The sequence below is a fragment of the Paroedura picta genome, chromosome 3, assembly GCF_049243985.1.
Source record: "Paroedura picta isolate Pp20150507F chromosome 3, Ppicta_v3.0, whole genome shotgun sequence".
Taxonomy (NCBI): domain Eukaryota; kingdom Metazoa; phylum Chordata; class Lepidosauria; order Squamata; family Gekkonidae; genus Paroedura; species Paroedura picta.
The window spans coordinates 48,562,715-48,577,810 of record NC_135371.1 but is presented as its reverse complement, the minus strand read 5'-3'; the positions used below and the strand labels follow the sequence as shown (position 1 = coordinate 48,577,810).

Genomic DNA, 15,096 nt, shown 5'->3' with positions numbered 1-15,096 from the left:
AAGCAGTATGTCAGTGAAGTTGAATAGCTTTCCATTTTGACTTCCGAGTTAAGACCTCTTGATGTTTTTCTCTGGTTAGATACCATTCCCCAATGAAAATGCTCAGTGGTGTCTTTCGGAACATATTATCAAGAGTAGAATATTACAACAGATAAAGAAGAAATGCCAAGAAAGACTGTTTATCATGCAGGAGCTTAAATTTGGTGTCAGACAGCAAGGCAAATAATGTAGAAGGGAAACTGACATTGCTTGCCATCTCAGAAATACCGGTAGTAAGGCAGAGCTGGCAGACATTTGGTACAGAAAGCAGGCAACATTTCAGAGCAGGCAGCCCTGGTTGGAATGACTCAGAGCACAGCTGCTCCTGTGTTTTATAATGACCTTCCCTGCTACTGAACTTAATCTTGGAGAGTAGGCTTTTAACTAGGGTACCAGCATTGCTGCCCTGACCTGGATACCCAGGTTAACTTGATCTTGTTAGACATTAGGCAATAGTTGTTGGGAGACCACCAAGGAAGTCAAGGGCTGCAACACAAAGGCAGTGGGAAACCACCTCTGATGGGGTCATAATAAGTCAGCTTATAACATCATAAAAACACATACAAAACTCCTCTCACAATGCTGAGGAACAGATGGAGGAGGGGACAGAACCCTTGCCTTTATCTTAGACACCTACCCCCAGATGATATGTGTTTGATGAAAACAAACACTGGGATGTCGGTGAAAATAGGTTTAGGTTCTCTGCATAGATTTACAGAGAAGAATGCTATTAATGTCCATACATTCAATATGAGCAACACACTCATTATTAATTTATTATTTTATACCTTAGCTTTCTCCCCTATGGGAAATCAAAATGGCTCACATCATTCCCCATTTTATCCTCACAACCACTCTGATGCAGATGGGTGTGTGTGTGTGTGTGACTGGCTTAAGGTCGTCCAGCAAGTTTCCAAGGCAGAGTAGGGATTTAAACCCAAATCTCCTCTGAGACACTCACTGGCACACTCACACTGGTACAGAATCCTCACACTTCTTGAGTACTTGTTTATACCACCAATAACCCTAGTAACACAGATGGCAATGATACTAAGTCAATACAATATTAGAACTATCACTAAAAGAGAAGGAACACCTCACATATAAGCTGTATAGTGCATTCTCAAACATGATCAAAACTTGCAGATCCATTGTGCTTGCACACACGCAAGGCAATCACAGTAGGATAAGAGCAATGCTGGTGGCAAAGAGGATGTGAAAACTCAAAGATAACAGAATTTGCCTCAGCTGAGAGATGCAGGAGATGCTGGAGGTGGATGATGCTCATATAAAATTCAGAACGCCCTTCCCAAGCTAGCAACAATCAGTGGAGTCATATGATACTAACTGATGCATCCGAGTTCCCATAGAATTTGGTTCTCTTTATCATAATGGCAAAAAGGAGAAATACATGTTTGCCAAATGGTATTAGTTGTTAATAGATGAATCATTGTATCTGATACAGCCTATGCAACACCCCCCCCCCCACTGCTGTGATTGGCCAGAGCAGTCATCGAGCAAGCAGAATGCACAAGTCCATTACACCCTGTTCCGGGCAAGAAGTTGTTATAACTATTCTGAGCAGTCACGGCAGCATCAACAATCACAGCACTGCCACAACTGCAGACTCTCAGTCCCTGTGTATGTCTGGGTTTTGCCTCGCACTCCGTTATCTTGGTGCAGGGTTTAGGCAGGAGAATGGCTATGGGACAAAGTAAATGTGCAAGTTTTAAAAGAACAGGCCCCAGTTGCCTGGGCCCACCCACGTCTGTTTCCTACACATATACAGCAGCTATGGACAATGGCTTGTTTGGCCTCAGACCACCACAGGGTGCTGAAGGTATCCTATCCCCCCCCCTCCCCCTATCCGAGCTATTATCCAGTGCCAAAGTATCACTGAGGAGGATTGTTTCTCCATTTTTACTGCTCCACAGGGTATATCCTGAGTACATGTAGCAGCAAAAGTGGGAAAATAGTACTCCCTGGCATGGGAGAATGGCTTGGGAGAGAAGGTAGGAGACCTTTTGTCTCTGTGGCAATGTTCTGAACAGGGTCTTCTTTACTTTGTAATATGTCATTTCCCACATCTGCGGCATATCTGCAGAGAACATGAAGTCTGTACATTTAGCTTGGCACCGGGTAGATCACAGTGCAACAGGGGTGCAAGTTTTCCCCGTGTTACATTTTAAAGCTTCTACCCAAGTGACACACATGATATGTCACGTTTGTGGATATGGGCAATCTTGAATAGCTTAATACTTGGCCTATGGTTTTGTATTTCTGACAGGATTTTGCATGAAAAAGCCAATGAGACTGAAAGTGCACCATATTTAGAGTTCGACCTCACTATCTTGGCTGTATTAACATATCTGTATGACTATTATAGTCTGTGGATTTTACAGCATAATACTCCTTTCCCTTATTTTTTGATCTACACTCATGGAAGATAAATGACTTTATGCAACATATTGTTGCAACCAGATTTTGTTGAGGAATGAGAAGCCAAAATGTGCTCAGGCATTCAATATTGGCTTTTTCCTCCAAACATACTTGTCATAATAATTGGTATATTACACTTGTCATTGTCTTAATAAAGTTGATCCTTTCTGGTTTTGAGCACTAAAATGTTCTCCTCCATTTTAGAGGGGGGGGGGTCTTTAAAGAGTTACCAAAATAACATTCTTCTGAAATTTAACTGGTTCCAAAGTTCTAAAACATGCAACAAATGTCCTCCTGTCTCACCTCATTAATATTTTGTAAATAGGTAACATATCAACTCTTATACCAAAATAATAGATCCTCCCCCCCCCAAAAAAAATTCTGATGTGGTGACACCTTAGATTTTAAGTTTGTATCCAACTAATGAATTTCAACCACAACTGCCCATTCATTTTAGTCATTTGATCCTTTGGTCTTTAATTTATAAGCTATGAGAAATTAAATATCATAATACATTTGCTGTGTTTTTATAGAAGAATCTTAGGCAAAGACTGCAAGGAAATTAACATTTTATCTCCTGCAGGGAGGTCATTACTGACAAAGAGAATTTTTGCTACATTGCCCCTCTTTCAGATAAGTTATTCAATTGGAAAATTGTTCCATTTATATATGACTTAAGTGACCCATTCCAATGTGCATTTTCCTCTAAGAGACTAATGTTTTTGGCTTCTAAATGCCAAAACATCATATTTGTACTGTCAGTCTTTCATCATATTTGTACTGTCAGTCTTACAGCAATATCAGCCTCTCTCTGCTACATTTCCAACTATGATCCAAACTATGTTTACTCAAAAAAACAACCCACTGATTGTTGCTTAACAAGCTTTGAATTATAGGCTCATCCTAGGCATATATACAGAGTTCAATGGTACTCAGTCCCAAGCAACTGCATAAAGAGTTTCGAACATGAATGCAAATCACATTTCTGATACACACCAGATTACTAGTTGTTGACTGTATGAACTGATTCCAATGAAAAACACTGACAACTAAACTCAGTTCTATTGTACAATGTTATACCTGTCATGGCCAGTTCTTTCAGCACTTGGTATTGCAGTCAGAAAACAATGGGCACGCATATTTGAATCATTTCTTAGAGTTCAATGTTTTTCATGAAAAATGCTTTTAATCAAGTACTATTTTATATATGCATTTTTAAAAAGTATATGCAACCTCTCTAGAAACCTTTTAGACACAGAGAGATTATATGGATGTGAATCACATTTATTTCAGTAAAATTTCCTTTTTAAAAGAATAAAGTTTGAGTCCAGTTGAGACCATCAAAGTTTTATTCAAGATAAGCTTTTGTGTACATGCAAACTTCTTCAGATACAGTGAAAAACAATTTCCTCAACCATTATATATAGCGGGCAGGGCGGGGGGGGGGGCAGTTGCCAGGAAGGGCTAGAGTCAAGATGCGTAAGTAACTGGGCAATTATAGCTGAGTGGATTAAAGCGGTTAGTAAGATCTGTGAATGCCAATAAGTATGCATGCAAACACAAGATTTAACAAACAGATGTGGAAACTGGGTCCAGTGGCATCTCCAAGAGCAACAAAGTTTAATTCTGGGTATAAGCAAGAACTGAGAGACTTATTATGTATATAGATTCAGGTGGGTAGCTGTGTTGACCTGAAGCAGAAGAATAAAGTTTGGGCTCAGTGGCACCTTTAACACCAAAAAAGTTTTATTCAAGGTATCTGAAGAAGTATGCATGTGCACAAAAGTTTATACCTTGAAAAAAACTTGGCATGTGTGGTGAGGCAAGAATCTATCTCTGTTAAGATGCTCAGTTCTTGCTTATAACTGGAATTAAAATCTGTTGGTCTTAAAATCCAAACTTAGTTCTCACATTTATTGCTATCTGTATGCCAATTAGCTGCTATGCATGGGTCTTAACAAATGTGTTATTCCAACCTTAGTTGTAGTTATTGCTCAGTTATTTTGACTCTAATTAGCTCTTCCAGGTGATTAACACCCCCCCCAGGTACCACTTGAGGAAATCTGATTCAGTGTATCTAAGAAGTGTGAATTTTCATGTGCTAGGTCTCTCAGTTCTTGCTTATACTCAGAACTGAACTTTGTCGGTCTTGGAGATGCCAGTGGACTTAAACTAAGATCTCACATCTGTTTGTAGGCTAATTTACTTCTATTTACAGATCTTATCAACCTCACTGTACAAAAGCTTGTACCTTGAATAAAACTTTGTTGGCCTTAAAGGTGCCCCTGGACTCAAACTTAGTTCTGCCGATTCAGGACAACACAGATACCTACCTGAATCTTCCTTTTTAATAGCATCTGACAGTAAATAAACTGGAAGAAATTACAGAATGAGCAAGAAGAAATCAAAGAGTTATACGTACAAGTTGATTTTCCATGGGTTTTTTCACAATTCGGGCAATGGTAGATGTCAATATCTGGTGCCTCGTCTTCTTCTACGCCAACACAACTGAAAGAGGAAAAAACGAAAAAAGAAATCAGGAATATTTCTGACTGACATAAATATGTGATCAAGGATTTCAGGACACTTTCCCACTGAAGAATCATGCAAAAATCTACCATCCTTACAGTGCCATCCTAAGCAGAGTTGTACTCTTCTAAATCCATCAAAATCAATGGACTTTGAAAACAGCAACTTTGCTTAGGATGATGCTGCTAGTCAGTGACCAATGCCTCTGGCTGCTCTGTTATACTATTGTAAAGCCTAAGTCAGCAGGAGCTATTTTGATCCATTGTCTGACCTAATGGAAGAACACCATTTTGATATGTCTCCCTCATGCTATTGTGTCCAGTTACAACTTAGGTCATCTGGAGCTGGGTCATGAGAGCATAATGTGAAGGCACTGTTGAAGCCTTTTACCTTTTGAAGCCTTTTACCATTGCACTGCTGCCACAGAATGGCTAGTTAATCATTAAAAGTAAAAGTAATGTCAAGGTTCCACACCACTTTCATTTGGGCAAAGTTGTTTGCAATTCATTAAGGTCCCTGAAATTCATGCTTGCATGTTCCAAAAACATTCTTGCAAGTTGTAAAAACTTGATTTTTAAACTACCAAAATAAATGCCATTTGACAAAGGTGAATGATCAGTTCATGCTAGCCACTTTTTTGTTGTTGTTGTTGTTCTCTCTTCACGAATGCCATTTTACTTCATCCTCTATTCAATATGAAAGAACATTAAGGCTGGGAGGTGGTGGCATTGGTAATTTACAGCATCAGTCCCAAACCTTTGAAGGTTGAGGACCGCCTCCGAGGGTGAGGAAGAGCTGGTGGCCCGGACGACGCGCATACACGTTAGCACTCCCTGGTGGTGAAAATGTGCATGTTTGCCAGCTTGCCGGCAGCTGCGCCTGCCTCCCCTCCCCCCCCCCCAGCAGCAAGAAGCTAGCCAGGCCACAAGCGAAACGGCTGCTTTGGTGGCCGCTTCTCTCATGGCCTGGTGAGCTTCTTGCTGTGGGGGGGGGAGAGGCAGGCGTGCCCGCCAGCGGCCCACTACCGAGGCCTTCGCGGCCCGACCCCCGATCTACAGCATGGCTAAGAATAAACACAGGATTCTGAAGGCTCTGTAGAATGCTTATCCTTTGCATATCTGCTGTATCTGCTGTACCTGCTGTCTCCCCATATGCCTCATTTGTCACCCCAAAACAGCAATAAACAAGTACATAAAACCCCATGCAATTAGTTTAAAGAATACAAAGCATATGTATGCAAATATGACTAGCAAGCTTGAAAATTCCAAATTTGAAATTTTAAAGAATTCTAGCAGATAGAGTTTAAGAATCAGCCTAAATACAGCTCAGTGACCCAGTGTGATCCTTTCCACATAATATGGATTGATTTTCATCATAGACTTTTGTGCTCACTTCTCTGTTCAAAGTATTTTGATGCTAAAATTCAGAATTGGTTCAGGAGTCAAAGAGGACATACATATAGTTCACATCACTTAATTGCTGTAAGAAAGGCTATTGGCCAGAAACCTAGGATGCCCTTACAACATGTAGCAATGCAATGTAGGCTGCAGGCAGCTTGTGTCAAAGTCTGAAGGGAGACTACCCTGTCCTAGTATAGCAGGAAACCAAACTGTCAAGAAACCAAGTGCCCAAGAAAACTGGTGTGGCTGGTCCAACATCACACAGCATGTTTGAATGGGAGAGTAAGTTTTGTACCTGGTTCTCCCAGTCCCTGTTCAGACACTCTCACCACTATTCCTTGCTGAATCTCTATATGAAAGTAATACACCATTCCTCACATACAGTCATTAGCTCACTCATTCGGCCACTAAAACCACCTCCCTACTTACCAGTCATCACCATATACATATTACCCGGAGAACAAGTCTTAAACAACAAGCTAAACCTATTTATAGAAGAGAGAGAGAGAGAGGCCTTCCACTGTAGATGGAATCATAATTTTTCTGTTGTGTTTGAGGTTCTGCCTAGGACCGAGCTTGAGGTCTGAGGCAAGATCTAAGCAGGCAATGTAACTGACCAATGCGCTGATATATCCCAAACTGACCAATACTGCACACTGGCGGGAAGATCCATTGTTTGTGATTGTCAATAAGTTGAGGTTCTTTACAGGTTTCTTGGTTCAATTTTGCAACACCATGCTGAGATCCTAATAAAGAGCTGACTGATCTCCCAGGAGTCCTGGCTTTCTTTGAACTGATGGATTTAACACTTTTGGTGTAGTGGTTAGAATTGCGGACTTCTGATCTGGCATGCTGGCTTCGATTCTGCACTCCCCCACATGCAGCCCGCTGGGTAACCTTGGGCTCGCCATGGCGCTGATAAAACTGTTCTGACTGAGCAGTGATATCAGGGCTCTCTAAGCTTCGCCTACCTCACAGGGTGTCTGTTGTGGGGAGAGGAAAGGGAAGGCGACTGTAAGCTGCTTTGAGCCTCCGCCGAGTAGAGAAAAGCAGCATATAAGAACCAACTCTTCTTCTATTATAATAGCAGTTTAAATAGAGCACCATCTCTTTATTTATTATTAAAATATTTGTATCCTACTTTCTATTAGTGCCTAAAGTAGTAACAGAGAGCCAGAGTGGTTTAGTGGTTCTCAGATTAGTATCTGGAAGACTGAGATTTGAAACCCTTCTTGTGCCCTGGAAGCTTGATAGGTGACTTTTGGCCAGTCACACGCCCTCAGCCTAACCTTTCCGACAGGGTTGTTGTAAGGATAAAATGGAGGAGAGGTAAATGATGTTAGCCACTTTGGGTCCCCACTGGGGAGAAAGGTAGGGTATAAATGATTAAAATAAATACATTTTTGTTGTAATTCCTAGTGAAGTCTCACAAAGTAAACTCAAATCTTACAAAAGAAAATCTTTTACATCATTATCCAATATATCTCACCAGAGAAATAATGTTAAAATTGAATATACAATGTGTATAGCAATATAAGTTTAAAATTCCTGTCTTCATATGTCCCTGGACTGCTAAGCCCCACCAAGGCCCAGTGGGCATGTATCTGAAAGACTATAGACTCCCAAATGTTCCTGTGCACCAACTATGGTTTTCAGGCTGCCACCTGCTGGCTGTTCTCCCGTTCAAAGTGACCTGCCTGACATTAACCAGCCTTTTCCATCATGACCTCTATTCTGTGGAATGGGCTCTCTGAAGTTTTGAGGGGAGCCCCCTTATTGAATATCTTCAGGAGGTATTGCAAAGCTTGTTTGTTTGCCAGGGCTTTTGCTGGGATATGAACAACAAACATATTTTTTATGAGGGGGGGAAAGGAAGTGTTTGCGGGTATTTTATTTCATTTTGTAATATTTTAAATATTGAGCTAAGAGGAAAGGCAGGGTACTAATCCTCCATGGTTCCTCTATATATTTGTAAACAGCCTGGGGGGTGTCTGAGTTGGAATAGGACCAATCAGGGTGCAGCCAGCAACACTGGATGCACCCTGATTGCCCCTGTCCCTACAGCTCCTACCCTCCCTCCCTGGATGCTAGCCATGGACCTCTCAGCCATGCCAGAGACAGAGAGAGACACACAGAGCCCTGCCAGACCAACCACGAGCCCTCATTCTCTCCTATTGCTCCTGCTGCGAGGGAAACAGAAAGAGACACAGAGAGAGCTGCCCGAAGCTGCTGACCAGCTTCTAAGAAGGGACCCTAATTACCTGCTATGGCTCCTGCTGCTATGGAGAGAGAGACACAGAGAGAACCACCCCTGCTGCCACGGAGGGAGAGAGAGAGTGCTGCCCTAAACTGCACACCAGCCCTGCTTCCCTCCTAAGGAGCCCTAATTACCTGCTTTGCCTCCTACTGCAAGGCACATGGAGAAACATGTAGGGAGAGGGAGAGAGACACAGAGAGAGATCCCAGTGTCCTCTGGGTTCTAGCGCCCATTGCATTCCTGGTTGCAATGGGCTTTCTTGCTAGTAAAATAAATAAATGCAAAATATCTGCAGTCAACCAAGGCTCTCTAGCACTTGTAGCTGAGTGTTGTTTGGAAATGTACCCCTGCTTTTGTATTTTTCAGTTTACTGTGGGGCACACTGCTGAAGTCTTTACTATGGCTAAGAACCTAAAAAGGTCAACACAAAGGAAATGAACTTAAGCCTATACAGGGTGGAATATAATTTAAATATATATATATAATACTAGTATTTTGTAATCAAGTTCAAAACAATCAAGACATTTAGCATACCTCAATAAAATCAATACATATTTAGCATTGCCACAGCAAATCTGACTGTCATGCAATATGGAAAGTTTCTCTTCTGTAAGGGGCATCTGGCTAGTTATGTTCTGGACACAATGTAAAAAAATGTTTTGGGGACAGGGCATAAAGGTAAAGGTATCCCCCGTGCAAGCACCGAGTCATGTCTGACCCTTGGGGTGACGCCCTCTAGCGTTTTCATGGCAGACTCAATATGGGGTGGTTTGCCAGTGCCTTCCCCAGTCATTACCGTTTACCCCCCAGCAAGCAAGCTGGGTACTCATTTTACCGACCTCGGAAGGATGGAAGGCTGAGTTGACCTTGAGCCAGATGCTGGGATTGAACTCCCAGCCTCATGGGCAAAGCTTTCAGACGGCTGCCTTACCACTCTGCGCCACAAGAGGGGACAGGGCATACCTTTTCAGAAAATCTTAATGTGGAACCAAGTTATCAAACAAAATTAGAGCCCCCTTGCCAGACTTTAAGGCTGGAGCTATGTTCCCACTGACAGAGAGATACCAATAATCGTCATGATTGAACAAAGAAGGCCTACAGCCCATTTTATTAGGGTTCTGCCATTTGGAGAGTAGAGCATAATGAAAATATTGTGACAATATTATCTAGAAGCAAGTGCATGGTGAAAAACTGTAATAGCAGATGGGCCTCTAAAATCATATGTATGAGAGTTGGTGCCTCCTATGATCAAATTATGGCATCTGGAAATGCAATAACCATATGTTAGATAAGATAATGAAGGCAAATCATCTTGTGAAGAGCTAAAAAGGAAAGGGAAATAATGGTTCTTAAACAAATGTACAGTTTTAGGTTGATGAAAAATTCCATAGTTTCAGCAGGCACACTTAAGGGCTTGGCATTAAGCACATGCTTAACATAGCAGACTAATTGAAACAAAATGAGCAAAACTCAGAAGGACGATATTCAGTTTCAGCATACTTACTAAGCAGGTACTGTGTATTCCTACTGAAAAGCTACACTGTTATTTCCCAGACTAACCTTACACCACCTCCAAAGAGTGCTTTGTAACTGACACAACACATTGTGACAAACAAGAAATGCATAGCTAACTATGCATTTCCCTATACAAAAGTAACTCTGCAATAACCATTTTGCAGTCCACTAAAATAAATCTTGAGTTTATAATACAGAAATGTGTAAGGGCTTATCCTGATACTGAAATGTGTACGGATTTATTCCTGATGGTAAGTGTGAAATTCACTCATTTTGCACCTGACAATTCTGCAGAGCACATTGACAGATTTGCATACATGCTTTCAGAGTTTACAGTAAGCCTTTTGTTAACACCATGCATACTAGCCCAACAGGAATTCTAAGTGTCTTGATGAAAAGTAGCATCTACAATGTGTATCATAAAATATAAGCAATATAAAATATCAGCAAAATATAAGAGGCTACTCACTTCCATAGCACAGTTAAATTCCTGGGCTGTTGTAAAAAAATGACACACACACATGGGAAATCACTGGCTCTTTCGCCATTCACTCAACTTAATGTCTGCAATGAGTTCTGTATATGTACTATGTGTCAGTCCTTCCATGCAGTTAGGAAAAGTAAAAAAAAAAAAGCCCTCAATAACATGTGGTTGGTTGAATGCTGGTTGGAGCACTGTCACCCTAAGGCAGTACTCTAAGGAGTACCCTAAGGCAGGCTCTCTTAACCAGGGTTTCATGAAACCTTGGGGTCTCTTGATGGCCCTCGAAGGGTTTACATTTGTTAAACATTTGTTGTGATATGACCATATATGGTCTTGTAGACCCCACCTCCCAAAATGGCCAGTGATGGGCTGGGAGGGGTTGGGAAGGGTAGGAACCCCAGGTGGGCATATACACAGCTATGCTTCCCAAGCTCCAACCAGCATTCTTCCTCCAGGCCATACAAAAACTATATACTACAGTCATACCTCTTTTCCTTTATGCCCATATGCCCTTTATACCTTTATATTCCTTTATACCTCCATGGCCATGCCATAGGCCCATGTTGGGGCATTTAAAAATGGCAACAGCAAACTCATGGGGGCCAAATTTAACTTGGCTCTAGGAATTGGGCAAAACTCTGTTGTAAAAACCACAGAGTTCTGGGGGAACCCTGGACATGGTGTGAAAAGAGAGAGTGGTGGTGTGAACATGAGCTTAGCAAAAAGACATGTTCATGCACATTTTTCCTTAACTGATGTGTGAGACATTTGAATACAGCATGAAGGTACCATTAACTGAAAGGGGAACTGGTGGTACACTCAATTTAACTCAAGAATTACAGTGAACAAGATTGTATTCAACCAGGGGTCCTCTGTACAATGAAGAGAAATGAACTATTATTCTGTCTGCATCCTGTTCTCACGTGGGGCTTCCCATCCAAGTTACTAGTCAGGTTCATTTCTACTTAGCTTTGGCATCTTCCAGACCATTCACTGTACACAGGGCTTTTAGACTTTCCCCTGAATGTTTAAAGTATATCACATATGTAAGTTCCACAAAACCCTTTAAAGCAGGCAAGCATTATCACCATCCTCATATTATAGATTTTGTAATGACACTTAGAGAATATTGTTTTGAATTCCAAAGTCAACTAGGGAGTTTGTAGCTGACTGCAGACTCTTTGTCACCATCTGGTACTAGCAAGTGTTCTTTCACAGAAATTAAACCGAAACTGACCAATTGCATGAAGATCCATTGTTCAGGATTGTATATAAATTGTTTTTTTCCCCCAGGGGTTTTCTCAGTTCAGTTCTGTCTCTTGTCCCACCAGGCCGATCTCACTCTTTTCTGCTGCTCTAGACAGACAAATGCTCTCTCGATTTACCCCACAAGGCTGTTGTGTAGATGGTGCACCCCCTGGCCAAGCTGCTTGCCCTGCCGTGCCCCCTGTGAAAGGGTTGTTCGACCCTCAAAGGGGTCCTGACCCCCAGGTTGAGAACCACTGGCTTAGAGCCTATGCAGCTAAGTGAAAAAGAATTATGATAATGCCTCACTGTGCATCTTTTTTTTCTTTTTTTTTGCGGGGAGGGGAAGAGCAGAAAATGCACTTTTGCGCATTAAGAGAACAAAAATGTTGCATATCTACTGCTGAATAGAAAAGTCTGCTCCTCAACCTAAATGTGTCTTTTTGTAGTAAGAGCTGTACTGAAGGGGAAATCCCACCCATTAGGAATGCCAGTCCCCGGGTGGGATCTCAGGATCCCTGGAATGTTAGCTCATCTCCAGACTAAAGAGATGAATTCTCCTGGAGAAAATGGCTGCTTTGGAAGGTGGACTTCATAGCATTATGCTCCACTGAGGCCCTTCTCACCCCAAATCCCACCCATTCCCATCTCCACCCCCAAAGTCTCCACTTATTTCCCAACACAGACCTGGCAACCCTACCACCGATTGCTATTCTTCTCCAATTTCCTATTGTATGTCAATATATTCTCCATTATATAAACAATAGTAATATTATCTCCCATAATTACATAGTTTAACTGAGGATTCATTATGTAAGCCTGTTCCTAATCTAACTATTTACCCCTCCTCTTTATGCACTGACGCCTGATTAACAGCATAACCATCTAAATGAGAGCGCTGCCATCACAGTTTATTGTCAGGGCAAGTTCCAGGGACTGAATTTTTGGGGACGAAGGAAGTATTCTGCCAGCCTCTAGCCCAGGGGTGGCAGGGGCTTCTGGGAATTGTAGTCCATGGACATCTGGAGGGCCGCAGTTTGACTACCCCTGCTCTAGCCAATTAATGCCTACTGCTTCCATTAACAACATCAGACTAGTTCAAACTTAACTACGGCAGTTTTAGCCATTGCAAATCACTGCCCCATTCATATCCAATGAGGCTTCCTTACAATTTGTATCTGTCCATTTTTGCTTTCAGAAGTCAAGCTACTGATTTTTTTACTCTTTTTGAAGAATTACTGCAAGGCAAACAGATTTCCCTGAGGAAGCTTGTGGGTGAAACGCATGGGGCATTTTTGGAAATTTAACTGAGTAATAAAATAGATTTTACTTGATTTTGCACTATTGGCCTTGGCCGTTCTTATTTACACTGAAGGCAGGCAACATACATATCCAGAAACACATCCTAAGTGTGGACAGCTGGTAAGATGATCTATAGGCAGAAGCTACTTCTGGGAGTTCAGGACTTGCCTAGACTTGGCCAACACAATCCTCTCTTTCATTTTTTAAAACTGCAAGATTCCTCACAAAGGATCCAAATAGGGTGACAGAACTGAATGACACATGAACCTTCTGTCACAATTTTCTGTTTCATCCAGAATGGAAGCAAGGGGAAGCATAATTTTTATCTTGTAACCTGAACCAAGTTTGGGTTCAGAAGCACCTTTAAAAACAATGACGTTAATTCAAAGTTAGTCTTAAAGGTGCCACTGGACCTAACTTTTGTTCTGCTTCTTCAGAACAACACTGCTGACCATCTTTTCACTGTAGTAGGCTTTGGATAAAGGTCAAGGGCAAAATGCACAAAGCCAGAGAATGAATCCTCATTGCCCAAGGTAATGATCCACGACTAACTAACCCTCAGCTGAAAGACCAGGGGACCAATACCCTATTGGTTATTAATCAAGAAATCAGCCTGGCATGGTAGGACCCTCACAAGTTCTATTCCAAAATACGTTGGTAGCTATATCCAGAATAGGCCAAGGTACTGGGCTTAGATTGAAGCACCAAAACCTAACTAACACTACAAAATATGAAAAACTATATAAATATAGAAGCAGTGCAGAATCATACGTTAATACAATCAGCAGGATGGGATATCCAATAAACAATGCAATAGAAATCTGTAGAAATCTAGAGCAAACCACAAATTTGAAACAGAACTTAAGAAAAGCAGAAGTATCAAGATGACATGTTAAACAATGCAAAAATAACATAGTATAATTGTACTTAAAGCTATAGACAGAACGTACAATACACAGCATTATAGACCACAGGCCTTAACCCTTTACTAAGTTATCTTCCCAAGCGGTATGGCCTTTGTCTGTAATCAGACAGAGGTCATCAACTAAAGTCAAGAGGGCTGTCTCTGTGACATAACTTGACCTAATGACTGGCTGAAAAGGAAGAAAGGACAGCTTAGAGACTCTGCAATAATTGGCTACATCGTTCTTCTGTAGGGATGGGATTTTTACTTTCTTGCTGATGTCTGGTCATCTACTGGCTGTTGTGAAAAAAACCTTGAAAGCTAATTAAAGCTAAGCCACATGCTAGTAATTCATAAGGGGAAGAAAGAAATGCTGGGAGATGCCTGGGTACAGGGAAATTACAATGTGAATAATCATACCAATAATGTCAGATCACTTTCCTTGGAGCCACCCACACTGCCAGCTGCAAACTTGTGAGCATAAAAGCTTCACAAGCCAGCAGAAAGCCAATGGAATCCACAATTCCTCAAAGTGCTGCGCTTCAGAAAGCACTGGCATTCATGGTGAAGGGCAGAAACAGTTCAGAACTTTATATTTAATACTGTCCAATAGATGGAAATCCAGATTTTTTTTTTAATTAAATCCAGATTTTTTATCTTGCAATGTTTTAAAAGTTCATCTTCACCTAGCCCAGGAAAGGGTGAGGTTTTTAAAAAATATATTTTAAAGCAAATACTATATTGTGGTCTGGATTATTTCTAATAACGAGATAAATTTATTGTTATAGCCATTCAGATGGTATTACACATAAAAACTCCACAAAACCATATAATATAACCATAAAACAAAATAAAGTTAAAACATATCATTATTTGAAAAAGGAAATAAACTTGAAAACTGTGTTTTAATGGCAGTGGCACAAAATTTCTAAATAACTAAAATAGCCAACAATGCAGAAGCAAGACAGTCACTGCCTAGCAT

The 15,096-nt window shown here is 41.2% G+C and overlaps 1 protein-coding gene across 2 annotated transcripts in view; it reads right to left on the bottom strand.

Moving 5' to 3' along the window:
- The window catches only part of PHF2 (PHD finger protein 2), a 160,751-nt gene that overhangs the window by 73,014 nt on the left and 72,641 nt on the right, over nt 1-15,096 (bottom strand). For both annotated transcript variants that reach the window (XM_077325583.1, XM_077325584.1), the window contains exon 2: nt 4,901-4,986. In XM_077325583.1, coding sequence (XP_077181698.1) covers nt 4,901-4,986 — 86 coding nt within the window. The remainder of the gene's footprint in view (nt 1-4,900; nt 4,987-15,096) is intronic.